The sequence below is a fragment of the Bos taurus genome, chromosome 16 (assembly GCF_002263795.3).
Source record: "Bos taurus isolate L1 Dominette 01449 registration number 42190680 breed Hereford chromosome 16, ARS-UCD2.0, whole genome shotgun sequence".
Lineage (NCBI taxonomy): Eukaryota > Metazoa > Chordata > Mammalia > Artiodactyla > Bovidae > Bos > Bos taurus.
Window position 1 is genome coordinate 80,747,307 of NC_037343.1, and position 26,407 is coordinate 80,773,713.

Here is a 26,407-nt window from a genome sequence, read left to right on the forward strand (position 1 = left end):
TTGAAAATAGATCTGACGCGGGCTTGAGCCGCGCCCAGCAGGGCTCTGGCCGGGTGGCGCTGGAGAAGAGCTGTATGGCAAACAGGCAGTGCTGGCGGTGAGAGCCTGGACGCTGCTGGAGCCAGAGCCCTCGGGTGAGCCCGCAGCCCGCCCACGACAGAGCCCACGCTCTCCTGCCTCAGCAGGAGGAGATCCTGCACATGCTCTCCCCTACCGCCCCCAACCTCCCTCTTCTCCTGCCAGAGGCACAGGTGCCCGTCAGAGATAGAGCCGGGCCCACCGGTCCTCCAGGCATGCAGGCTGCGGCCGCCCGGGACACAGCCTGGGCACAGACGCCATCCCCAGAGCGCCCTCCCAGCCTGGCCCTGTGCCTGCTGCTCAGGAGGCGACGCTGGGCCAGGGGCTCTGGCTTCCTCTCCCTGAGGGCCAGGTCCCCAGGAGCCACAGCGAGGGAAGGTGTGGGAGTCTGCTGAGGGCTGACCCAGCCTTCCAGGGGCTTCTATGCCAGAGCAGGGCCTGCCCGTTGGGGCCAGGGAGCTGTGCCCGGCCCCCCGCCTTCCCATGTGGGAGAGGGCAGGCCCTGAGGACATCGAACACACCCGGGTAACGCAGACGCAGGGGGAGGAGGTCGGCCAGCACAAGTGGGAAGCACATGGCACCCATCTTCCCCTGGCTGGCCAGCACAGGGACGAGGGGGACGCTGTGGGATGGACCCCAGGTCGGCCAGGTGCTGGGGTGCGGATGTTACCAGGAGGTGGGGGTCCAGGAATCAGGGGGAACAGCTCGGCCCCTCCTCTGCAAGTCTCACTCCAAAAGAAAAGACAGGGAAGGGAGAAAAGACGGGAGGAGATGTGCACAGGCATCTGAGAGGCGGCCGGCCTGACCCGTGAGGACCCGGGGGACGGTCTGTGGCCTCCACGCTGGTGGAGGTTCTTCGGAGACAGAAAATCGGCTCAGCGGCCTTTCTAACAACGAGTGCTTTCCAGGAAAATGAGGTAGTGAGCCCTCTGTCACCGGGAGTGTGTAAACAGAACACCCACCTGCCTACAATGCTACGAGGGAGTAATTTCGGCTTTAGGTGGGTGGCTCCGCCACACAACTTCACTGTGTGTTCCGAGTCTCAGGGAGGGAGGCAGGGGCTCTTTCCTCCCGCCGTGAGGGGAGGGGTTGCAGAGCAGCAGGGATGAGCCTGGTCAACCCAGGACTGGCTCTCTCTGGAGCCCCCTCGCACAGCGCACCCCCAGCCCTGGATGGAAGAGGCCGTGAGCTGCAGGCATGTGCGGGGAGGGAGCACCGGGGCGGGGTGAGGCTGGAGGTCTGCAGAAGAGAGAGCCTCTGGTGCTGGTGGCTGAGGGCGGGTGCAGGGACGGGACAGCTGTGCCGCAGTGCACGTCAGCTGGGGAGGGGACATGGGCCAGCAGTGAGAAAGCAGCCCGTGACTCCAGGAGACCTGATCCTACTCCACCTTGGACCCCCACCCAGGGAGCCTGGGCCTGGGGGTGGAGGCACTCTGACCACCAGTCTTCTGCCAGGAGCTCCAGGCACTTCCCTCCACGTGTGCTTGTCCTCAGGGCAGAGCAGCGGCCAGGAGCCCTCCTCGGCCCATCTGCTCCCCTCAGCCGCAGAGCAGGGCCTGCAGCAGCTGGAGCAGGGAGGCCCAAAGGGCAGGGGCAGGGCCCGGGAGGAATGGACCCAGGGGAAGGGTCCTGCCAGCTGTCCCTGACACGCGGGGCTCCCCGCGGCTCTGCGAGCCCAGGAGCATTGGCCCCCCCTCTCTCCCCCTTGGGGAGGCTCAGGCACTGCAGCCCTGTGTGTGGAGCGCGGGCACGCGAGTGTGGGCGAGCTCGCACACACAGCCCGTCTGCCCGGGCATCGGAGCTGGGAGGATTCCCCAGAACTCTCCACCCGCCCAGTGTGCTGAACAAAAAGGAAAAGCTCCGCTGGAGAAGGCGGTTCTCTCCCTCTATTCTTGCATCCCTGAATGCAGCCTCTAGAGTAAGCCCCGCCCCCTGAAACACCCCACACCAACCCACTGGCTTAGAGACAGATAATTTCCTGACTTCCTTCCCCTGCTCTACTGTCGGCCAGTGCCTCCAAGGGCCTAGCCGTTGTCAAGGCAACCCCTCACGTGGGTCCAGACGCCTTCGGAGGAGGTGGGAGCAGGAACCCCAGCCGCCCGGGTTCCTCTGCACCTGACGGGCCCAGCACCTGGAGGGCTGAGGAGGGGGTGCCTCCAAGGGAGTCAAGGTCAGGATGGGACAGCGTGTGCACTGCTCTCAGCACCCGCTCTCAGGCCTGGGGGGGCATCGTCAAGGTCTGCTTGCCTCAGTCTGCACCCCTCCCTGGTCCTGACCCTTAGGGTAGCACCCTTCCCAAGTGGGGAACCTGAGCTGCAGAGGAGGCCCCGGAGGTCCTGCAGCTCAGGACGTCTGCGCAGGGCGGCAGATTGCAGACTCCCGGCGGCCCCACCCCAGGCCGGCTGTGACCTTCACCTGGGAGGTGTGGACCCTGGAGGAGCCTGCGGTGGACTGCCCACCAGGGCCCAAAGGCATCTGAGCCCTACGATGGGCCCCTTTCCTCCAGACGCTCACCCCCCGGCCTTCCAAGTTTCCAGGCCTTCCCAGTGGGACCCTCGTTCTTTGGCAGCTCCCAGAGCAAGGGAAGGGCAGGGCGCCCGCCCAGACCATCTGGGCCCCAGCTGACTTCTGGGAAGCCGTGACCAGCTTTCATTCCCTTTCGTTTCAGAAAGGCTCTCATGTGGGGCTGCCTCCCTGCCTCCCCAGGAACTAGCTGGGCAGCTCTCGGGGTCTGGGATGGTCCCAGGGTGGGCGTGTCCCGACGCTGAGCTCACAGGTGTGGGACCTGTGTCTCTCACCACCACCGGGAGGCGCCTGACAACCCAGGCACCTCCGTGGGCTCTGGGGCCCCCCCACCCCACTCACAAGAGCGGCTCTGCCTGGGGTCACCTGCTCCTCCAACGCCCCCCACCCCCTCTTCAATGCCCTGCTCTCCTGGGGCCGTCCACTCATCAGCCCCACCTGTGGTCAGTCCAGGACGTTTGCCCCACTGTCCACTCTCCCCCACCAGCTCTGCCGTGACTGGTCTGGGGGCCTGTGCCCAGCATATAGAGGTTGGCCAGGCCCCTCTTCACCTACCGACCCCCTTCCTTCCATCAGGCCCCCTATGCAGACCTGCGACTCAGGGATCCGCAGATTCTGTCTCCCACCACGGGCTCAGGGTGACTCCAAGAGGCTCCCGCACCCCGGACCAGGGTCTGACCCTCCATCTCCCGATCTCCCTCCTCTCTGAGACAAGCAGGTGCTCAGGGGTGTGAGGGGCTGCAGCTCAGCCCTGGCTCTCTCCCCCGGCCCCTCCCCCACCAGCTCCAGGACTGTCTGTCAGGGTCTCTGTGGTCACTGTCTCTTGAGAAGGGCCTCGGCCAGGCAGCCCGGTCCTGGGCAGTTTGGGGACTTGCAGGCCTGGGGAGCCCTGACCTTGAAAGGGGGGCTTGCCCTCTGATTGCCTGTCCCTTCCCTCCCCCAGACAAGCCACACCTTCCCCTGTTCTGTCCCACCCACCTCAGCCAGACGACCCTCAGCCCTGCGCCTCCTCTGGCTCAGTCACGACTCAACAGCCCCTTTTCCGAGGGGCTGAGGCAGGTCTTCACCTCCCAGGCCCTCTCCTGCACCCCCATTTTCTCCATAGCCCTCCTTTTGGCCTGGAATTACTTGCTTTTCTCCTTCATCATCCGTGTCGCCCCTTTAGACTGTAAGCTCTTTGCGGGCAGCGCTCGGCACGGGGTGGGGTATGAGGTGGCCCTTCGACTTTCGCCCCCACCCGCGCCCCAAAGGTCCCTGCGGAGGCCAGGCCTTCAGGCCCCCGCGCCTCCGGCTTTGCGGGTGTCCAGTCCCCACCCACCCCACCCACTGCAGAGCCCGTATGCGGCCTCCTCCGCAAGCCCCTGAATCCAAACCCGCCCTGCTGGGGGTCCGTCACCCCGGCCCAGCAGGCCCTCGGGGTCCCGGGAAGGTCGCAGCCAACCAGTCCTCGCAGCGCGGCCTTCTCCGGCCGCCGGCCGAGCCCCCGCCCGCCCCGCCGCGGCCTGTCCGTCACGAGGGCCGCAACCCGCCGGCCCCGCCCCCGCGCGCGCACGGACACGCCCCTCCGCAGCCCCCGGCGGAGCGGGCTGCTCGTGGGGACCCGGGTCCCTTGGCCCGGGGGACCACATCCCCGCCGCCACCGCAGCGAGTCCGCGGAGCGCGGGCGGCCTCCAGCCCCGGGCCTCGCCGCTGTGCTCCCGGGCACGGCCGCGCCGGCCCCCGGGGGCACCACCTTGCCCCGCACCTCGCGGCTGCCTCCCTCCCAGGGCGCCGCATCCCGAGAGAGCGGGCGCAGCCCCGGGCCTGCTCCAGGTTTGCCGCTCAGGCTCCTCAGGTCGGAGAACAATGGAGCAGCTCTCCGCGCCTCCTCCGCCAGCGAGCTTTGTTCCTCCTCCCCGCCCGGCCGGCTCCCGTTAGCCGAAAAAATAAGGCCTCCCGGTCAGCGGGGAGTCTCCGCATGACCCCCAGACCTCTCCCCACGCGCTGAATACCGGGGGTGGGGTGAGGTGGGGTGGGGGTGCGGGCCACAGCCGGGCCGAGGTACAGGTCACGCGTCCAGATGCGCGCAGCTGGCTGCCCGCCAGGCCCCCAGACCCCAGAAGCATCTCCCTGCCAAACACCCACACCCGAGAAATCCGACGCGCGCTCCCGCCGGGGATTCACAGAGGAAGCGGAACCTCAGCGCTGCTCCGCGGCGGAACAGCGCTCACCTCTGTCCCCCACATCTGGCCTCTACCCCGGCTCCCACCCGGCGCTCCCCCGGCGATGCGCTTCAGCCCAGAACAGACCACGACGCAGCTGTGGTCTCCACCAGCCCCCAGATTTTGCCAGATGAGGACGCTAAGCTTTAAGATTCCAGGAAGCTGATGGGCCCTATCTCTGAGAAGCTAAGGCCGGCACCTCATTGTCCAATCTCACCTCTGAGGCCAGCGCCGAGCCGGGGCTCCGGCCCGGGGACATCCATACCTACCGAGGCGCACTTCGGCCACATGCAGATGGGAATGGGCCGGTCGGGGACATCTGGGCGCAGTGTCTGGGCGCAGCCCGCCCGGGGTCCGCAGAGCCCCGCAGCGGGGAGGGGACAGCGGAGTGAGGCTTCTCCCCGACCTTCCCCGGCAGCGCAAAGGGAACGACAGGGGAGGGGCGGGACGCGGACTCACCCAGCACCTGGCTGAAGAGCAGCTGCTCCAGGTCTCCCAGCACGGTCACCACGAGCTCGGGGTCCACCTTGAGGAAGGCGCGCTCCTCCTGGCCCTTTGGCGGGGGGCGCGGGCCCGGAGCCCTTCTGCGCCTTGGCCTTGCTGGAGAGCAGCTCGTCGTCCGACTTGGCGTCGTCGCTCACGGCCGCCTCGGGAGCTTTGCTGAGCGGCTTGACCTCGGCGTAGGGGCCGCGCGGGATCCGGCTTGGCTTCCCCAGGCTGGGCGCGAGCGGGGCCAAAGGGGTCTTGGCGCCGCCCGCCGGGCCGCCCTTGGCCTGGAAGAGCGAGTGCTCGGACTTGGACAACGTCTTGGACATCAGCGGAGCCTCGCGGCCCTTGGGGCCGCCCTTGCCCGAGCCCTTGGGCGCCTTGGCCATGTCGTCGCTCCACTCGGGCTCATACAGCTGCATCTTCTTCTCCGAGTCCGTAAGGAACGAGAGGTTGGTGAGCGACTTCTGCTTGCGCAGGTTGGAGGCGGGCGGCCCGCCGGGGACTCGGCCGTCCACGCTGCCGGACTTGAAGACCTTGAGCTCCGCCGCGCCGGCCTTGGCCGTGCCGCCGCCGCCGGGCGCCTTGGCGCGCTTGGGCAGCATGGCTCTGCTGTCCGCCGCCGCCTTCCGTCCCGCGCCCCGAGGCTCGTCCGCGCCCTCGCCGCCGCCGCCGCTCAGCTCCACCTCGGGCTGCGCGCTCTTGACGCTGCCGCCCAGCATTCTGCCCGCGAGGAGCGCATGGACGATCCGGGCGTCTGCAGGCACCGGGGGCGGAGGGGGGGCGGGGGAGGGGCGGGGAGGGGGAGGGAAAGGACGGAAGAAACCGCGGAGGAAGGGAGAGGAAGGGGGAGGGAGCCGAGGCGCGGGGGAAGAAACGCGAGGCAGGCGGCGGGGAAGGGAAGAAGCCGGGGAGCGATGGGGCGGGGTCGGGGGGAAGGGGCGGGGCGGGGGAAAGACAAATTAAAATTTTTGAATCGATCAAAGAGGAACACACGCCCAGAAGCTCGCCAGCGCTCGGGATGCCCGGCGCGGATCCCGGGCCCCTGCCCGCCCGGCCGGTGGGTCCCGCGGGCCCTGAGCTGCCCGCCAGCGGGAGCGGAGGCTGCGGGCTGCGACTCGGGGCGCAGGAAGGAGGGGGAGGACGGCGGAGGGGAGGGCTGTGCGCGCGCGCGGAGCTGGGCGCGAGAATCTATTTCTGGCTCTGGAGGGGGTGGTGTCTGCAGCCGAGATCCAGGGGCGGAGGGGTGTGGGGATGAGGGATTCGACCCGGTTTTCTCCTCGCTTTCGGCGCAGAGCGGGCAGGATCTGGGGCACGGATGGTCCCCTGCCGCGCCCGGGGGGCGGGGGCGGTGGGAGGGTCTGCTGAGGCGGTGGGGGAGGGGGGTGCAGGTAAAGGGGGCTGAGGCTTAGCGGAGGGACAGTGGGCTGAGCGGGCCTGGGGGAGACGCTCGGAGGAGTGGAGAAGCCATGTCGGGGCGCCGGCTCCCCGCCCCCACGTCTGGGGCGCTCCCGCCCCACCTCCCGTCCTCTGCGAGGCTCAAGGCTGCCCTCCTGAGGTGGGGACGCCTCCGGAGGACGGGGCCGGGGCGGCTTGGAGAGGCTGGCCTCGTGGACTGGGGAGGGGCCTCCGGTGGAGAAGGGGGCTGATCTTGGTGTCTGGGTCTGACTGCGTGACCTTGTCAAAGTCACTGCACTGCAGCCCCTGGATCTCTGGCTTCTCTCCCGGGACTATAGTACCGGCCTCAGAGTTAAAGGGACTAGACCTGGGAAGAGCTCCATCAAACCCAGGGCATCAGGACGGATCGGCCCTAGACTCTCTCTCGCCTGCCTGAGCAGTGGTGGGGGCTACAAAGCCAATAAAAAGATGTTTCCTTAGCCACCCCTACCCGCCCCGGGAAGAGGGTGGTGTGCAGGGATGGAGACTGAAGGCTGATGGGGCTGGCCCCAAGGAGGACTGGACACTCCTGGCCCTCAGGAGACGCGACACTGCCCAGGCTCCCTGGCCTCCCCGGTTAGGACCAAGTTGCCTGAGCAAACCGTCCTCAGGCAGGAGAGAGAGGGACGGGAGAAAGGGGGGGAGCCCTGGGAGCCACCCCTTCCCCACCCTCCATCTCTGCAGCCCCAGGCACCCCCAGACTCTGAGGCTCCTGCTGCGCACCCCCCTCCCCCCCCCGGCCCTCGCTCGCTCAGCTCAGCTCGGGGCACGCCTGCCTGTGCGAGGCATTTGTGTACCTGTTTGTCCCCTACCGCCCAGCCGGCTCCCACGCTCAGACAGAGCTTGTCTCCCGGCACCTTGGTGGAGCAGATGGTGACGGGTTTGGAGGCCCGGGTGTGGGGCTCCGGGCCTGCTCCATGCATGGCTCCTGGGTGCTGGCAGGGTCCCGGGTCCTGACCGAGACACGTAAAGCCTGCGGGCCCAAGGCCTGTGGTGGCGTGGATGCGCTGGCCACAGACTGAGCACAGACGGCTCAGGCAGAAGGGCGTTTGCTGAGCGACATGGACCCTTGACTGGGCCTTGGAGAAACAGAGAAGGTGGCGGTGCTGGCCTTGGGGGCTCGGTGTCGGCAGAGCCCGCAGAGAACAAACGGGACTCTGACCAGGCTGCTCCCGTTCCTGGGAAACAGCACCCGGGCCCAGCGGCGTGTCCTGCGCAGGCGGACAGAGGTGCGCAGTGCTCTTTCCAGGAGGACCGAGGGGGCTCTGAACCTAGGGGCAGGCCCCCTGTCACCCTGCTGCTGTGACTCCAAACTCCAGCACATACTTGGGCCGTCCCCCATACATGTGAGTGGGTGTGACAGGTGGGAGGACGCGTGAAGGGACTCTCAGAAGCTTCCTGGAGTAGGATCAGCATAAGTAGGGAAGGGTTCAGACCAGGGGTGCAGGGAGCCGGAGGTGGGGGTGGCCAGCAGTGGGGTGGAGGCCGGAGTGGGTGCGAGTTCACTAGATGGTCCCTCGGCAGAGGGCACTGCGCAGACAGGCCTACGGGCCTGCGCAGAGGAGGGAGGCTGGTCAGAAGGTCTTACCCCCTGGGCACACGGGAGACACGTGTGTTCAAGACCAGACCCTCCCAGCTGGAGGATGGGATCCAGTGCCACCGTCGGCACCAAAGGTCTGGGTGACAAGCCCGCCGTTCCCTGACACAAGCCACTTGTCCTGAAATCACAACAGCCTCCCAAGTCCCCAGCCTCACCCAGAGGTCTTCTCTAGCCTGCGCACAACACAGTGAATTCAGTCATGAGGGGGTCTCACTGTCCCCAAAACCAGCAGCTCGAGAATCGGGGGACACTGTTCCCTGCTGCCCCAGGGGACTGTGTTGGCGCACACGGACTCCGTCTCCCCCGAGGCAGACGGGCGGGCTGGCCGCCCCGCTGCCGGCCTGGCGCCGTGGCCCATCCCAGCCGGGGTGCCGTTGTGGACCGAGGCCCTGCTGCGCTCCGGTCGGTTCGGCCAGTGTCTTTGCACCCTGTGTGCAGTCCCCTCCTCCCCACCTGGTCTCGGGAGCTGCTCTGGCCTCGCTCTGGCTGTTGCTCTGCCCGCTGCCCTCCTGATCTCGGTGCCCCCTGCCCAGGCCTGAGCCCCTTCCTCGTGGCTGCCCTCACTCGATCGCTGGCTCCTGGGTTTCCGCCTGGTCCCGGCCCCTGTCTTTATTCCCCTGTGTCTCCTCTCAAGGGGCGTCATATGCCCCGGACCCCAAGTCCGTTCCCTTCCCTCAATAATCGGCTCCTGAAATCTCACCTTCTTCCAGAAGAGAGTATTTTCCAGAAAGGACACACGAGCCCGCCTCCCCCTCCCTCTGCGTGAAGCACCACCTGTCAGTCTACAAGACGGCAGACACTTCCGCATCATCTCCTTGGCCAATTCAGTGCTGAGTCCGGGGGGCCAGTCCTGTCTGTCTGCCCGCCCCCCTTCCCCTGTCCGTCTCTGAAGGGTCTCGCCACAGCTGTGGGGAGGTCCCTTTAAACCATCATCCTGGAATGCTCCCTCCCTCCGCTCTCTCTATTCCTTTCACAGCCCCTGAGTTTCCCACCATCCTCCACTGCAGTGGGAGCGCTTGCTGCCGTGGCAACAGCCATTCCAGCATCAGTCGATAAAGCCAATACATGCAGAGTGGTTCCTAAAAAGAGAGGCTCCTGCCCTGTCACGCACGCCAGTGCCAGCCCGGGGCCCTCGACAGGACCAATGGCCGGGCGGGGCCAAGGAGAGGGGCTGTGCGGGGAGGCGGAGGCCCAGCTGGGCGGGGAGTGGGTGCGGACGGCGTGGTGGCCTGTGGAGGGGACTGGGCCCTGTGCAGGCTCCAGAGGGGATGTAGGAAGGAGGCTGATTTGCAATCATGATGGCACCCCGTCTCCAGGACCCCAGACTGCTCATCCTCACCATCCTCTCTGCCAAGACACGGCAGTCTCTGCAGTGGGGGTGGGGGGAGTGGGCTGACCGCATCTGCTGACCGATACCGTAGAGCAATTTGAAGAATGGAGACACGGGGCCCCCGGCCAGGGACAGGCACACAGTGTGACACTCCGTCCCCGACCGGTGACTGGAAACCACAGGCCCTGCCCCTCCGTCTGAGAGAGGGCCTCTGCTGGGAAGGGGGCTAGGATGCCCCACCCGACTGACCTTGAAGGGTGACCTTGGGAGAAGAGGGACTCAGGTAGGGGAGTGGGCAGGTGAGTCCACACTCGGCTCCTCGAGGGCTGAGGGCCGAGCAGAGGGGGCGTTCTCTCGATTCCTGCACCCACCGTTGGGACCTGGGGGGCCAGTCCCGCCTTTTAGGGGGCCCTGCTGGCCCCTGTGCTGAGCTCATCCCCTCCCAACTCCCCGCCTCTGTGGAAAGCCCTGCAGCCACTGAGCCCTCGTCCTTCTGCCCTTGTCTCTGCGTGTCACCCCACCCCATGACCTTCCCCCTCAGCAGGGACTTTCTGAGCGTCCAGAGCACACCCGTGGGCAGGCTGCAGGCCGCGCAGGCGGTGGAGCGCAGTCTCGTCTGCAGACGGACAGCCAGCCCCTGCCCCTCATGCCCGCCCAAGCGCCTCCGAAGCCTGCCCTGGCAGGCACTGGGACGCACCAGGGACACGCAGATGGAAACGTGTCTTCCTGGGACGTCCAGTCAAACAGGAGGAACAGGCGACAGGCGGGAGGCTAGCTACTGAGAAGCGCTGAGGAGAAGGAACAGACCTGGGATGGGGAGCGTGAAGCAGCTGAGGGCAGGAGGCGAGCGTGTGGCTGGGTGACCCAGGGAGGCTGTGCTGAGGAGGCACGTTTGAGGAAAGCTCCAAAGAGAGGCCTCGGTCTCTGGGCGTCTGGGGAAGACTTTTCCAGGCAGTGGCAATAGCCCGTGCAAAGGCCCAGGGGCAGGGTGTGCCTGGTGTGTCTGCAGAATAGCAGGATCAGATACACATCTTCTGGAGAGGAGGACAGGGTCAGGGTCAGGGTCAGGGTCAGGGTCAGGACGTGAGGGAAGCCGCGGTGGTCACCACTCGGCCTTGGCTCAGTGGGGTGGGAGCCCCGGCAGGCTTGGGGCAGAGGACCCGCACGGGCAGCTCCCCTGGGGAGGGTCCCATGGCTTCTGGGCCGGGCTCCTGGCAGACAGGGCTGCAAAAATTGAGGGGAGGGAAGATGGTGGCTCGGGGCGGGCGGGTGCCTTGGCAGCAGGGAGGAGTGGCCGACTCTGGGCACGCACTGAAGGTGTAGGGATTTGCCGCTGGAGCAGAAGCGGGCCTGTGAAAGAGAGGGGGCCTAGACCACTCTGGGGACTGCGGCCTGCATGGCTCTGGGCTCAGGGCTGCTGTGAGTCAAGGTCAGGAAGCCCTTGGGAGAGACGACTAGGCCCTCTGTTTCCCAGCCCTTCCTGCGGCCACGGGCCCTCCTCTGCACGCCTCTCCTGACTCCCCACACACTTTTCTACAGCTGATGTGATAATTTCCCGGCATCCAGTCAGCAGGCTTCATCCACCGGTCTGTGATTCCCGAGGATCCACCCTCGGCTGGTCTACCGACCATGATCTTTTCCCAGAACCCACCACCGCCCTTTGCGCACAGCAGGCTCTCGGGAATACTTGGAGAATGACGAGAGGCGGAGTGAACGGGTGCGTGACTCAGAACAGATGTGTGCGGCTGTCAACAGCGGTGACCTCTGGTGCCCGTGGTGAGAGTCGGCGCAGCTGGGCCGGAATGGCAGCCAGGCCCCGGGACGGCTCCCAGCCACACCTTCCCTCCGGTCCCTGCAGCCCTGGGCCCAGGGAGCCAGCAGTCCCTCTCCCTGCCCCTGCGGGAAGCTCCCGTCCATGTGACCTCGGGATGGGTCACAGCTGAGACCTTCTCCTTCCCCGTCTCTGCGCTGCATACCTCGGGGGCCTCTGGCACAAGTGGGCAAGAAGTCTTCACATCCCCTCCTGCACCGGGCAATCCTGCCCTCCAGGGTTGGTGGACTGCTTCCTACTAGAGGAGAAAAGCAACCGGTGGACGCAGTGATCCAGCATGGGAGCCCCAGCTGGCTCACACCTCGTCCAGGCCCTCCCAGACTGACCTACTCGCTTCCTCCCAGCCTCAGCTTTCCAGGGCCTGAGACATTTCTGTGGACTCTGTGGGGCCCTGGCTCAGCCTCCCTGGCCTGGGGGCTCCCTGAACTTTTGGGTTGGGGGTTTGCTCATGGGCTCAAGGTCACAGGTGGGGCCCAGAAGAGAGGTTTGCCGTCTGCCTGTGTTGGGGAAGATGGGGCCCAGGAAACGGAAGGTCGGGGGTGGAGCCGGGGCTGCGGTCCCTGTGTACCTCTGGCCCAGCATCTCGGGGAGGACTGCTGGAGGATGGGTGCCCCTGTTCCTGGTAAAGCACCCGTCCTGGGCCGGCATGCCGACGGTGGGGTGAGCCTGCCGTCGTGTGATGTGGGGGCCGGGCCAGGGAGGCCCCAGGGCCCAGGGCTGAGGCGGGAGCCCCCCTGGAGGGCCAGGCTCTCCTGGGCTGGGAAGGTGCAGGCCCCCGCTTCAGGGGCTGGCTGCTCAGGGTATGCAGGCCTCCAGGATGGGGACCGTAGCCGAAGGGCTGCTGACCTGGGAGGGAAGGTGACTTGAGGCTGGGCTGCGGCCTCTGGCTCTGTCTCCCGAACGCTCGCCGGGTGTCCTGACCCCGGGCTAGAACACGGGCCCTCCGCTCCTCCATGGGGGCGCCTGGCATGCACAGCCAGACACTGGGGCTCCCCTCCTCCTCTGAGCAGACACCCAGGACCCCCGCATAAAGCCAGAACCCCACGACAGTGGGCAGAAGTGAGCAGCTCTGACTCAGTGACCCCATGGCCTCCCAGGGAAGGACTGTCCCCCTCGCCGACCCTGGTTATCGACCACCGTGGAGGGCAGTGCCAACCAAAAGGCAGACTCGGAGCTTGGCTCTGATGCTCTCCTACCCACCCTCTGGTCCAGGCTGAATCCCACCTATACCTGCCCTTCTTCCCAATGCCTTCTCGTATATGAATTCAACTCCAATTCACCCTTCAAGGCCCAGCCTCAGGGCCACCTTCTCTGGCTACATCCCACACTGATCTTGAACTTTCCTCTCTACCTGTTACAGTCAGGGGGGCGAGTAGACAAATCCTGCCCAGTCATATCCAAGGCAGAAAGGTCCTTTCCCTCCAGCTAAATTGTAAGCCCCCCGTTACAGACTGTGTGTTGACGTCCCCCCAAATTCACAAGCTGAAACTGATCCCCAATGTGACGTGCTTGAAGATAGTGCGTTTGGGAGGTCATTAGGTCACAAGGGTGGGTCCCTTGTGTCTTATAAGTAGAGGCACCAGGGTGCTTGCTTCCTCTGAGCTGTGTGTGGACACAGCAAGACGACGGTTGTCCCCAAGATGAGAGCTCCCACCAGGAACTGAAACGGCCAGCACCCTGACCTTGGACTTCCCAGCCTCCAGACCCATGAGAAATACACTTCTGCTGTTGAAGCTGCCTGGGCCGCCTGCGCCTCTCCTCCGTGGCGGTCAGCAAGGGCTGTGGGTGCCTGTGAGCTACGGGCCAGGGGTCTCACTGCCACTAGGCACCTGCTGTTGCCAGGGACCCCCGAGACACGTGGTGGGCAAGTTCCATCAAACCCTCCGAATCCACCGCTGTCATTGTCTTTGTTTTACAGAGAAACACGCTTAACCAGGACCACCCTGCAGGCTGCTGCGGGGGGCAGAATTGGAACACAGGCTGGGCACTCACGTCTGCCCGCCAGTTCTGCTGTTTTGGGGACTTACTGAACAACCGCATGTGATCCCAACAAGTGTGGAGCCCCATAGCAGGAAACTCAGGGTCCTGGTGGGGTAGGAGGCCAGGGTCCCGCCGGGGGGTATGGGTGTCGGGAAGGAGGCCCCACCCCTCCTACCTGTCCAGGTGCCCCCTGGGGTCCGGACGCCCATCCTGCCCGCCTAGGGTCTGCCAGATCCAGGCCGGCAGTCACATTTGGCCTGGCCCGCAGAACCCTAGGTTGGGGCGGGGTGGAGGTCTCCTCCTCCATGCCCAGCACCGAGGTCCCTTCATGGCTCAGCCGCAGGACCTCTGTCCTGGGGTCCTGGTCAATTCCAGGGGGCCTGGCAGCCCTAACCATCGAGGACCCTTGGGGGCTTCCCTATTCTCAAGTGCTGGGCGCCCTGGGTTCTCTTCAAGACTCACTGTGTGGCCTTAAGAGAATGTCTACCTTCTCTGCACTTTGGCTGGTCAGGAAGAGGTCTGCTGGGAGTGGGGTGGGCTTCCAGCTGGAGGGGTGGAAGGAAGCACCTAATCCAGGACTCAGTCTGAAACTGGACTTGGTGAAGTCAGAGGCCGGCTCCCAGCTGACAGAGACCAGGGTAAGAAGGTGATGTCTCCCAGGTAGGCTTGGCTTCTGTGTTGCCCATGGCAACCGTCCCCCACACACCTGCTGGGATGTGCATTGCATACTGGGCCCCAGAGGAGCTCCATGAGGCCCAGGTACAGCATCCTGAGACCAGGACCAGCCATCGGTTGTCATAGCAACTGCAGGCTGCAGGGGTGGGGGGGTGCGCTGGTGGCAGGAACTCCAGGCAGGAGATGGGGCAGGCGGCGTCTGCTGGCTGTGTGCAGTCGTGTGGGATGGAGACCCGTGAACCGCACGAGTGAGCGTGTCCTCTGTGACCCGCCCACGCAGGGCTGGCTATTCTAAGGCCACTGAACCACAACGCTCAGAAGAACCTCAAAGACAGCTTTACTCAGTTTTCTGCTCTATGGTGGAACTGGTGCTCTTACACGGAACCCTATTACCTCGCTGTGGGCCACGAAACCCAAAAGCCAGATGAAGGAAACACCAGGCCAAACCCAGGTGGTCTGGCAGCCCTGTTATGACCTCACTGCCAACAGAGCAGAATCTGTTAGTCAGTGCTCACCAACTGGATACAGAAAGTCCATAAACCAACCGTCAGATGCCCAAGTTTTGTGCTGTGAACACGTTCATCTCTCTGAAAGACATATCGTAGGGTCCATCAGGTTCTGAAAGAGGTCCTTGATGCCAAAAAACTGAAGCCAGCCTCAGCAGAAAGGAGAAGCCTCCACCGACCTGAGGTTCCGGCTGAGCTAACAAGCCCGCCTCTTCCCATCTGGAGGGACACTCCCCTCCCATGCTTCTCAGGTGGCACCTCTGTGCTTTACCAGAGCTCTGTTAGGTTTTAAACGAGGCATTAAATGTAACAGAAGAGTGCATTGGGGCTCCTATCTCAATGAATGGTGCAACCCCTTGGCACTGACAAACCACCCTGTGAATGCCCGGAATACTCACAGGAGAGGGGCCAGGGACTCGGCCTTCCCACGTGAGCCTGATCTCATCCCAGATGCTTCCGTCCTGTACCCGCACCCCCTCAGCTCCTCGGAGGCCCAGCCTCCCAGGGAGGAAGCATGCGGCAAGCTCATGGGGTGCAGCTCCTGCCTGGACTGTGGACCGGCTCCACCCTGGGGCCGAGCCCCTCCAGCTGGAGGTCCCTCTCACTGTGACCTCAATCCTTCTGTTCCCAGAGCCGGCTCTCCGGGCAGGGACAGCCCCGGGCCTGGGGTGGCCCTGCACCCACCCGCCCCCTGCCCTGCCGTTGCAGTCATCTTCAGCTCGCTCTGAAGCTCCTGGCCGCACCCCTGGAGACCCAGGAAGGCAGGGTTTGGATTCCTCTTGCCCCTTGAAGGATGAGCAGGGAATGAATGTTACGATCCGGGGTGGTTCTCAGCCCTTAACCCTCCTGGTCACTGTGTCCAGATCCCCTCACTCTCCATGGCGTCTCCCAGAGCTCCTTCTGGGTGGGCTGCAGGCTGTCTTCTTGTGGGGAGTCTCTCAGCAGGGACCCTAATCCTTTCATGGGGGGTGGGGAGCTGTGGGCAGCGGATGCTCTATACCCGTTTCTGCCCATTCAGTGGTGCCCAGGGAGGGACTGAAGCCTTGCCCGTCATTGGCTGGGAGGGCTCTTTATCAGCCCAGCCTCCCCAGAAGCTGGGAAGAGGACCTGCCTGTCTTTGCTGGGGTGCGGGAGGGGCGGGAGGGGCAAAGCCCTGTGAAGCTGAGTCTTCAGGACAACCCCGGAGGCGAGGTCTTTTCGCCAGTCACAGAAGGATGGATAGTGGTGAGGACCTACCAAACAGCCCCCACCCCAGATGGGATTCCTATCTGTCCCCCTGCTCCCTGGAAAACTGTCCCAAGGTTGGACAGAGCAGTCTGGTCTGGAGAGACCGCAAGTGACCTGGCCCACCTCCCCTCAGTAAGCACCCTCACCCTTGAGATCCATCCACAGCCTGCAGAGGAATGAGCGCCAGTTCATCTGAGGCCAGAGGTTGGATCTCAAAGCCATGCTGGGAGGAGCTGAGTCCAGGACGGGCAGGCACGGAACACAGGGACCAGGCTGCAGCCTCCAGAAAGACCACGGTGGGCAGTGAGCACCTTCCCTCTCACCATCCTTCCCCACACTGAAGACAGCCACTGCTCGTGTTCTCAGGGGGCTTCCCAAAACCAGAGCCCTGCCCTTGCTTGCTGGGATGTTCGCACATTCCAGAGCTGGGGCTTCACCACGGGGCCTCAGTGCAGCTCATGTGCAGTTGCACAGGCTGAGCACTGCACAGCTCTGTGGCCACAGAAGCCCCACAGGGAAAAGTCTGTGCCTGCTTTGTCCCTGGATGTGAACACTGCACAGCATCATGGCCACAGAGGCCCCACAGGGCAAAGTTTGTGCCTGTTTTGTCCCCAGATGTACCCAAGTGTCTAGAGCAGAGCCTGACATGTACTTGGTGCTGAATAAAAATTGGTTCACTGAGTATAACTCTCTGGAGGTGGATAACACAGGGCCCCGTGCTCTTGGCCAGAACAGGAAACTGGGAAGCCAGGCCGTGCCTACTCCGTACTCATGGGTGCAAACACCTGAGAACCCCTGATGTCCCTTCTAGAGTGGGAGTGGTCTGGGGGCCCAAGCTGCCCGGCCTCTGCTGATTCTGACCCTCCACTGAAATGGGCTGAACCCCCTGCCTGGAGACAAGTCCCATCCCAGAATCCCCAGGTTCCTCCCTCCCCCCAAAGAAACTGAGTCCAGACCCCTTGGGTTTTCCGTCCCTCCTCCCCGCCGGCTTCCTCAGTGACCTCACTGCTCCAGCCTCTCCCTCCCTAACCCTCCCCAAGCCAGGCTCCACCTCACTGGCCGTCTCAGAGCTGTCCAGCCTCCCGGGGTGCCCAGGACCTGGAACGTCCCCCACAACCCTGCAGTGAGGTCACGGCTGGGACAGCCTAGAGCGTGATCTCTGAAGGCTGGGCTCCAATCCTCGCTGGACCACCTTGGGATGTCCCAACCTCCTGCCCCGCCACCTGAAAGGTGGGCACCTTAGGAGCATGCCCCCCCCCCAACCCCTAGTCTGCCCCACCAAGCCGAAGCAGCAGGTCAGCACGCGCTGAGCAGCTCTGTGTGCTGGGCAAAGCTTCTCAGGGCTTCGCCTGTGCGGGTACTTTTTAGCCCCATGAAGCCCTCAGAAGCAGGCGCAGGTGTCATCACGGAGGCACAGGGAGGCCAGGAACCAGCCCAAGGCTGCACAGCCAGCAAAGGCAAGGCCACGATGCCCAGTGGGGCCCTGGGTCCCCACCTCCACATCCCTCTGGCCCTATGGAAGCCCTGCCCCTGAGACCACAGCCCACACCGCCTGCCTGGAGCATGGGCTGTGCTTCCCATCGATTGTCTGTGCATCCTCTCTTCACAGATGGCTGGGACACACGCCCGGCCTCAAAGTCCCCAGAGGGTGGGAAGGCGGGTGGGAAGGGGGGTTAGCCCAGTGCAAACAAAACAGGCTTGGGATGCAGAGCCAGTGGCATTCGGGCTGGGCTGGGGCCGGGGCCGGGGGGTGGGGGGACTGTCCCACCAGCGGAGGTGAGGAAAGCCCAGCTGAGCCCAGCACACGAGAAGGCGGGGCCCAGGCTCCAGTCCCGGACAGCCTTTGCTGTGTGTCCTCAGACAAGGTCTTTGCAGAACCTCTCTGAGCCCCCTGCCTGCAGCAGGGCAGCAGGCCCATGGTGAAGCCTGTGTCACGTGCTTACGAGGGACTTCGTGGGCAGCACCTGGTGCTGTGCCCTGCACACAGTAGATGCTCAGGAAACAGCGGCTGTCACCAGCATTTGGTCCTCCCGGCGTCTGGGGAGTTGAGGCAGCGGTCCTGGTCTCAGCTCAGCTGCTCGTGAACCACAGACGCCACTTTGAGCAGGTTACCCTCCCTCCCTGAGCCTCTCTTCCTGGAGAAGATGAGATCACATTTGGGCGAGGCTACCGTCCGTTAGGGCAGCCTCACTGTCCATAAGGGCTTCCCAGGTAGCGCTAGAGCTAAAGAACCTGCCTGCCAATGCAGGAGATGTAAAGAGGTGTGGGTTCGATCTCTGTGTGGGGAAGATCCCCTGGAGAGGAAATGGCAACCCACTCTAGTATTCTTCCCTGGACAATCCCATGGACAGAGGAGCCTGGCAGGATACAGTCCATGGACTCGCAAAGAGTCGGACACAACAGAAGTGACTTAGCATGCATACACCGTCTGTTAGGGCTGTGACCCTCAGTGCCCTTGAGCCCAAGGCCTCTGCAGCCTGGAGACCCAGATCCGGCCCGAGGATCCTGGGAGAGTCGGTGGAGGGTGGCACGTGGCTGCCTGGGAGCCCCAGGGCGGTGTTCCAGCCCCTCCTGCCCTGGGAGGAAGCACCAGATCTGGGGTTTTCTCTCCTAAATCCACAAGGTGTGAACAACTGAGTGTGGCTTAAAGATGGAGTCAGCTCAACAAGAGAGGGAGGAGAAATGCAAATCAGTCTCAAGGGAGAGGCCGGTGGGCAGAGGCTTGTGCCCCAGTGACACGAGGATGCACAGCCGGGGGATGAGAGCAGACCCTGCCACTCCCTGCCGGCTCAGTACCTGCACACGCGTGAAGTGGAAGTAACCACCTGTGCCGATCTTGGGGTGACCCTCCTGGTCCTCTCCCACGTGGCCTCATATGCGGGAGCTGGGGACCCTGGCCCCGGCTTCCCAAAGTAAGATCCAATGGAGACTCAGGCAATGTCCGCGTGACAGCAACAAAGGGGCGTGTCAGCAGATGGGACCAGCGCACAGCCGGTCGGTGTGCGGAGGGCCTGGGCACTGGCATGGACACCCCACACTGCCCGGGGCACACGCGGAAGGAGCAGCTGGCGGTGGACCCACTTGGGACAAAGGCGGCGCCCAGCACCCTGCTTGGGGGCATGTCGTCACGGAAAGCGTCTCCCTGCTGCATGAGCGGCCTGATGGTTTGTTGGTTGAACAAGAGCAGTGACGAGTGAGTGCGGCCCTACAAACTCCCTTCCCTTCCTCTCATCTCCGTTTCTTCAGGCTCAGAGTACAGGCCCCCCACAAAGCAAAAGCAGGCCCCAAATCTCTGCCCATCCCACCCATCAAAGAGCCTGGGGTGTCCTTGGCCTAGGTGGACACTGACCGCAAGGCGGAGAGACTTGCCCGCTGCCCAGGAGGCTTGCAGGAGGTGGGGGACTCTCTTCCTTTATGAAGGGGAGTCTTCTCTTTGTGAAGCCCACCTCGCAAAGCTGCCCTGCACCTCGCACCGTGGAGAACCCCGCCTGCCCTCCACCAGACACGGTGCTCGAGCTGGTGAGGGGCCTTCTGGCCGAGCAGCCTGGGGCTCCCAGATGTAGCCAGGGAGTCCTCGCCCCACTCCTGGGTTGGCGATGCCACGCCCTGGCTGTGTGGCACAAGCATGAGGAAGCCATTACACTGGCAGCTCTGATGTAGACACAGTCCGCACGGTCTCCTGGTTACCGCGTCCTGACGCCCAAGGGCCTCTGGGGCCAGGGAGCTGGGCTTTTCTAGTCCCCGCTGCACTCTGACCTCTCGCCCCCAGAGGGAGCCCCGCCCCAGAGGAAGCTCCGCCCCTGGAGGGAGCCCTGCCCCCGGAAGGAGCCCCGCCCCCAAGGGAGCGTCCCCCCACCCCACCCCGGGGAAGCCCCGCCCCCAGAGGAGCCCCGCCCCGGAGCACTTACCCAGGCTCGAGAGTTTCTCCTCAGCGACCCCAGAGGGGCTGGAGTAGCCGTCAGAGGCCCAGCTGCCCTGGCTGAGGGGGCCCGGCTCCGGGTCGGCCTGGACCCTGCAGGACAGAGAACGGGGTCACTCACGGTCACTTGCGCTGGCCTCCAGCGTCTCCCCTCGGAGCTCGGGCCTTCCCTTTTGCTGTGCCCCGATGGGCATATACGCCCCTGGGGTGGGCAGCAGGCCTTTTTGCCAGAGTTACTTAGGCCAGGGGCACCTGAGGGCAGGGGCCCGCCTGACGCCAGTCACCCTTCAGAGTCCCGGAGTCCCTGGACCGTGAATAACCCCGGGGCAGAGGGACTCCGAGTAACCCTGGCCTGGGGGTCTGTGTCCTGCCAGGTCCCTGCCCCCAGGCTGCCCTGTGCACCCGCGGAGGGCTGCGCTCTGAGGTAGAGGCCGCTGACCCCTCCAGAGAGCTCAGGGGTGAGGAGGATGGAGCAGGAGGTGGGGAGGACCCAGCTGGGTCTCTGTGACCCCCCGAGGGCGGAGTCTTCTCTGGGCCCATCCTGGCGGCAGGGAGGAAGGGCGGGTCTCCAAGCACCAGCTCCCAAGTGCACACAGGCCTCCTAGCACAGCCCCCGGGTACAGTCCTCCCAGGAACAAAGGCTCCGAGAGCTCTTATTATAGGCAATTACCCGGGCTCTCCCAGCCGCCCGCCTGCCCGGCAGTGTCTCCAGCTAAATGGGCCCTTTGGCAGCTTGAGGGGCTGGCGGGGCGTGTGAGCAGGAGGAGAAATCGGTGGCTGGCCTGGGCCGTGGGACGGGGGCTGCCTCCCCCTCCAGGCTTGACCGTTCCCAGCTCTGGGGTGGCCGGAGGGGGTCAGAGACCCGAGGGACCTCCTCTCGCCCCCTCACTGGGTCTGGGGCCAAGGAGATGCCCTCCAGGCCCAGACCTGCCTGAGAGTCCAGGGCTGTGGGGGCGTTTGCTGGCCAGCAAACTCCCGCAGGTGACCCGGCCCTCGTGGGTCTGCAGGCCCCGCACTGGGGACAGGGCAGGCTCAGAGGGAGCAGGGGGGCCCAACCTTGCTGGGAGCAGTTGCTGCGTGCTGCCGCGGTGAGATGTCTATGGAACAATGAGCTTAAACCTGGCCTTTTCCAGAGGGGGCGCAGTCTACTGGTGAGAAGGCAGTGGGACATTACTAGGCGAGGGCTGAGTAACACCACACACACACACACCACACATCACATACACCACACATACACACACACACCACACCACCCACACACACCCACACACACCACACATACCCCCCACACACACCACACACCACACATACACACCCCACCCCCCCACACACACCACACATCACATACACCACACATCACACACACACACACACACACACACACACATACCCCCCCACACACCACACACCACACATACACACCCCACCCCCACACACACACATCACATACACCACACATCACACACACACACCACACATCACACACACATCACACACACCACATATACACAACCACACACACACACACCCCACACATACACCACACACACCACAGACATACCACACACACACACACACACCACACATCACACACACCACATATACACACACCACACACACACACACCCCACACATACACCACACACACACCACACACCACACATACACACCCCACCCCCCACACACACACCACACACACACACATCACACACACACACACACCACACACACATCACACACACCACACATCACATACACCACACATCACACACACACACACCACACATCACACACACCACATATACACACACCACACACACCACATACATACACCCCACACATACACCACACACACACCACACACTACAGACACACCACACACACACACACACACACCACACACCCCACACATCACACACCCCCCCACACCCCCACACACACATACACCCCACACATACACCACACACACACACCACACACACACCACACATCACATACACCACACACCACACACACACCACACACCACACACATACACACCACACACAACACATACACACACCACACACACACACATCACATACACCACACTTACACACACACATACATACACCACACACATACACCACACACACACCACACATGCACACCACACACAGCTGAGCACCCCGACCCAGCGGGCAGGGGCCAGGGCAGTGAATAGGAGTACCTGGCTGTTACACTGATTGTCACTGTTCTTGTGAGCAAGGGCGAGAGGGGGTGCACGGGGCAGGGCGCTCACCCCAGGCAGTGGGGGCGGGCAGCCTCAGGGCTCTGACCTCAGGAGCGGCGCCCTTTCACCTCCTCCACCCCACACAGCCAGGCCCTGCATCCCCCCGTGATCCCAGCTGGAATGGATGGCACCATCTATGCGGGACATTGGTTGGAAGTTGAACCAGAGAAAAGAAAACCCATGCCTGATCCTCGAGACACTATCGCACCCTCCTAAACCCTCACCCTAACCCTCAGCCTCAGGCCTGGGCTCTTTGTGGAGCAGAGAAGGGTGAGGACAGGGACGTGGGAAGCAGATGGGCAGGACCAGAGTTTGCAGAGCAGACAGAGGCGTCTCTGCCGTGTCTGTCCTGCGTGTCTGGGGTGGCTGCCCGGGCCGTGAGAAGGGACATCTCCCAAGGAGGCAGGAGGAAACACCGCCGCTTCATTCCCTGGAGGAGCAGGAGGGGCCTGGGGTCAGGGAAGCTGAGCCCTCTGAGACCCGGCAGGCTGGAGCTGTGCAGAGGCCGGCCGTGGGGCGCGGGGAGGTCTCCGTGGAAACTGTGTCTGTGACCCCTGGGCGCAGACACGTCTGGGAGGGGCCTGTGGTTCCGCATAGCCCGTGGGGCGTCCTCGGTCCCAGGCTGCCTTTTGAACCACGACCCTCCTGTAACACTAACACAGGCCTGAAACGGTCTGAGAGGTGGGATGTGAAGATCCCTGCTGAGGTGTCAGGACACAATGGTGTCCTAAGCGGAGAAAAATGTCTGTTTAGTTCTGACGGAGATGTTCAGAGGAAAAAGAGCTGGCCTCCTTGGCAAATGTCAGATTCTACATCTGCCAGGAGGCCTGAAGGGTAGATAATGTAAAATCTGGAACCGTGGAGTCAGAGACACATTTCCCCAAAGATGGATCGGTGCGAAGGCAGTCTGGGAGGAGACACAGGCCCCAGAGTCGCAGGGAAGCAGCTCACGGGCAGGGACCAGTCCCAGGATGGGCCCTGACCGCTTTGAGAATCAAGTCCAGAAGCTCACGGGGGCGGGGGGGCATGCGGGCCGCGCCGGGGTGCCCCCAGGGGCGGGGTCCCCACGGGACACTTGCTGGTGGATAATCTGAGCCTCTTCGGTTGCTGGAAAGTTCTTGCTAACTTGTAGACACTGTGACACGGACTTAGCGCTTTGGAGCTGCACCAGGTGCGTCTAATTCGTCACACACACGACAAGCCTGCACGTTCCTCAGAGCAGCCTGCGATCGCCTCGCCACCCTTCTCCAGGGCAGACTGCTTCCTCGCCGGCACACCCTTCAGGGCCTCTTTGGGTCCCTACCACCCTGGCAGCCTTCCTCTCAGTGTGTTTTCCTTGCACCAATGCCCTTCTAGACCGTGGAGTCCGTAACTGAGTGCAGCGCCCTGCAGAAGGCTGGGTATGAGGTGAGGGGGCGTACCCCTGTCCCGGCCCATGTCTGTTACGTGGAGCAGGGGCGCCCAAGGCCTTCCAGGGGTCAAGCCACACTTCTGGCTTCACATGAACGTGCGCTCTCCTCCTCCACCCCAGCTGCTCCCACCCGGGGGACCCAGCATCCAGGGGGCTTCTCGACCCAAACTGGGGGGGAGCTTGTCCTGGAATCAGCCCAGAGGAAAACCCCAGGAAGTCCGCTTAGTCAGGGAAAGCACTTCATTTGCATTCAAGCATCTCGAAACTGTGCCAGACTTGGTAATCAGAACACTGCTTATTTAATAGTGGCCGTTTCAGACAAGAGGTATATGTTATTGTTAACGAAGGACAGAAGACGGAAGCACGTCTCTGAGCTCCACTTGCAGCATCTGAAGAGAGTGGGCAGCTTGGCTTGTTGGCTGTGCTGGGGTGAAGGGTGGCTCGGCCCCCACTGAAGGTGCCAACCACATCAAAGCTGGCCCCCTGGGGATGCACACGGGCAGCTTGGGAAGCGTAGAGAGCGGGCAGCCTGGGGGCTCCTGGGGGTCCGCAGGGATTTCACGACCATGGAGGGAAGGCCTCGCTCAGCGGCGGCTGGCCCAGATGAGTCGGGTCAGGCTGTAGCTGGCTGCATGAGCCGCGCAACACCCTGACACCTGTCCTTGAAGAAGTGAGCATGCTGCGGGCACCTCTCCGGGCCTGTGTCTCGTGGCGTGCTCAGAGTTGGGTCTTGGCGCCCCCTTAGGGTCCCACCCCCACCCCCACGCTCCCCTCCACCTTCCGTTCTCTCCACCAGCCCCTCCCCTCCATGGGCCCCCGAGTCCAGGCTCCATCCCCCCGCTGCCCCCCACAGCTTACCTGTACCGGAAAGGGGCCACAGTGGCTGTGACAGGCTGGCCATGCGTGTGGGCTGAGCCAAAGCTGACGGCCCCCAGGGCCGGGCGTGGGCTCTGCACGGGGCTGCAGGACGGGGAGGGAGGCCCCGAAGCCAACTGCAGTTCAGGCTCCAAAGGCCTAGGCACCCCGGAACTTGTGCCGGGAACGTCTCTCTGATCTTTCCCTGGGTGGTTGGAGGGCTTTTGAGCTTCAGGAGTCCCTGGTATCTGAGTGTCTCCATGGGAGCTGGCCCGGGAGGGGCTCCTGCCGCGGGTCTGGCGGGTCACGGTCCCCTCCTGGGCCCCCCTCTTCTGCCCTGGGGTGCCCCGTGTCTCTCCAGCTCTTCTCGACCTGGGCCGGCTGGCCAGGGCCACCTTGGGGGCCGCGCGGGGGCTGCTCCAGGGGGAGCCAGTGGGAGCTCCCACCCCCTCAGACAGCTCCCTCGGTGCCCCCGTGGCCTTGGGGGAGCCTCTCCCCCAGGGGGCCTTAGGGGACGAGCCCCTGGAAGGGCCGCTGGCCTTGCCCAGTCTTGGGGAGACTGCCCGCTGGGGGCTCAGGGCCAGGCCGGCCTGGCGCGGCCGCAGCTGGGGTGATGCCACTGGGGTCTGGGTCCTGCTCTGCGAGGCAGCGCGGGGCACGGGGATGGCGGAGGTGTGCTGGGGGCGGCCCGCGGCGCTCAGGCTGGCTGTCCTGTCCATGGCCGGCGGGCCTGCGGCAGGGCTACTGAGCTGTGGAGAGAGGACGGGAGACCGTTAGGCCCTGTCCTGGGGGCACCGGCGCCCCTCGGTCGTGTCCTGGCTGCCCACCCGGCTCAGGGAGGACCCTCTGCCTCTTGCAAATTCAGGAGAAAGTGCCATGCACTGAGATGTGCTGTGTGATTGGGTGGTTTACGCTTGTCCCGGCGCCTGTCCACAGATGGGGCAGGCACTCCCCGCCTCAGTCTCTTCTCGAATCCAGAATGCTCTGCCCCCGGGGAACCAACTCCCTGCCCCCGGCTGGCTCCTGCTGTGGCCTCTCTGCCTGACACCCACCTTCCCTTGGACACGGCCGTGGGGTGTTAGCTCCAGATTTTACTGGCCCGCCGGCAGGCAGCCCCTGCAAGTCACAGCCTGCCCGCACCTGTCCTGGCCAGGCTCCTGCCGTCCGGCTTGCACCTGCCTGGCATCACTGCCCTTCTCCCAGCTCCTTCCTGCTGTGCCCACCCACGTATCCCTGGAGATATGGGCACCCAGCCCACAGCCTTCTTCTCTAGCCCTTTCCCTACCCACCTCCTGCCCCAGGCAACCGTTCCTCCGCCCACTCCTCTGGCCTCAGAGACGAGGGTCCCACCCTGAGATAAGGGCGGAGCCCTCTAGGCAGCCCCTACCACCAGCACCTGTCCTTCTCTCCTGGACCTCGATCTGTGAGTCACCCCCTCTCTCCCGTATCCTCCCCAGCACGCTATGAATGAACTAATAGATCAATTAATCACTTTCATTTCAAAGGAAATTTGAAGTCGGCTACGAAGACACACAGTCAACTTCAGAGGAAAGGCGCGGTGTGGAAAGTGAATCACGCAACAATTAGCAGAAGCCAGGCATGGATGCTCCCGCAACTCTGTTGTGGGAAAAGCCTTTATAGCATTGCACCGAAGGCAGGGATCCTGAAGGAAGACGCTGAGAGGTTGGAGCGCGCAGAATTAAAGTCCCTGGGGGACAGGAAAGCGCTTGCCCAGGTTCAGGCCACCAGTATACTGCAAGCACACTCGCCACCCGGTGAGGCCCAGGGGGCTCTACCACATGGATCAAGAGCAACACCCCCTGGAAGCAGCGGCCAAAAGCTCGAACAAGACGTTCGTGAAGGCATACGGTTAGCCGGAACACAGCAAAAACCAAGGGCTTCGTGAGAATCGAAGAGACGCAATTAAGTCAGTTAACATCAGCTACTATCAAGGTTACTATCTCCTGGAAAATTGTGATTTCTAGTCGTGGTATGAGGGTAGAGCCCTGGCACACGGCCATGGGAATGGCCCCAGACGCAGAAATGTATCCTGGGGATGATCACAGATGTGGCCTGA

General features: G+C 63.8%; 1 protein-coding gene and 1 long non-coding RNA gene across 2 annotated transcripts in view; one reads left to right on the forward strand and one right to left on the reverse strand.

Moving 5' to 3' along the window:
• Positions 1 to 26,407, reverse strand: part of NAV1 (neuron navigator 1) — a 196,958-nt gene that overhangs the window by 116,454 nt on the left and 54,097 nt on the right. Inside the window, 5 exon segments of the mRNA XM_059875850.1 lie at positions 5,261 to 5,357; positions 5,359 to 6,044; positions 11,631 to 11,723; positions 19,782 to 19,885; positions 24,334 to 25,079. Of these exon segments, the coding sequence (XP_059731833.1) occupies positions 5,261 to 5,357; positions 5,359 to 6,044; positions 11,631 to 11,723; positions 19,782 to 19,885; positions 24,334 to 25,049 (1,696 nt within the window). The 5' untranslated portion in view covers positions 25,050 to 25,079.
• LOC112441887 (uncharacterized) lies at positions 6,043 to 14,968 on the forward strand. Its single transcript, XR_003029852.2, has 2 exons — positions 6,043 to 6,347; positions 11,194 to 14,968. It is a non-coding gene; the product is annotated as an uncharacterized lncRNA (long non-coding RNA).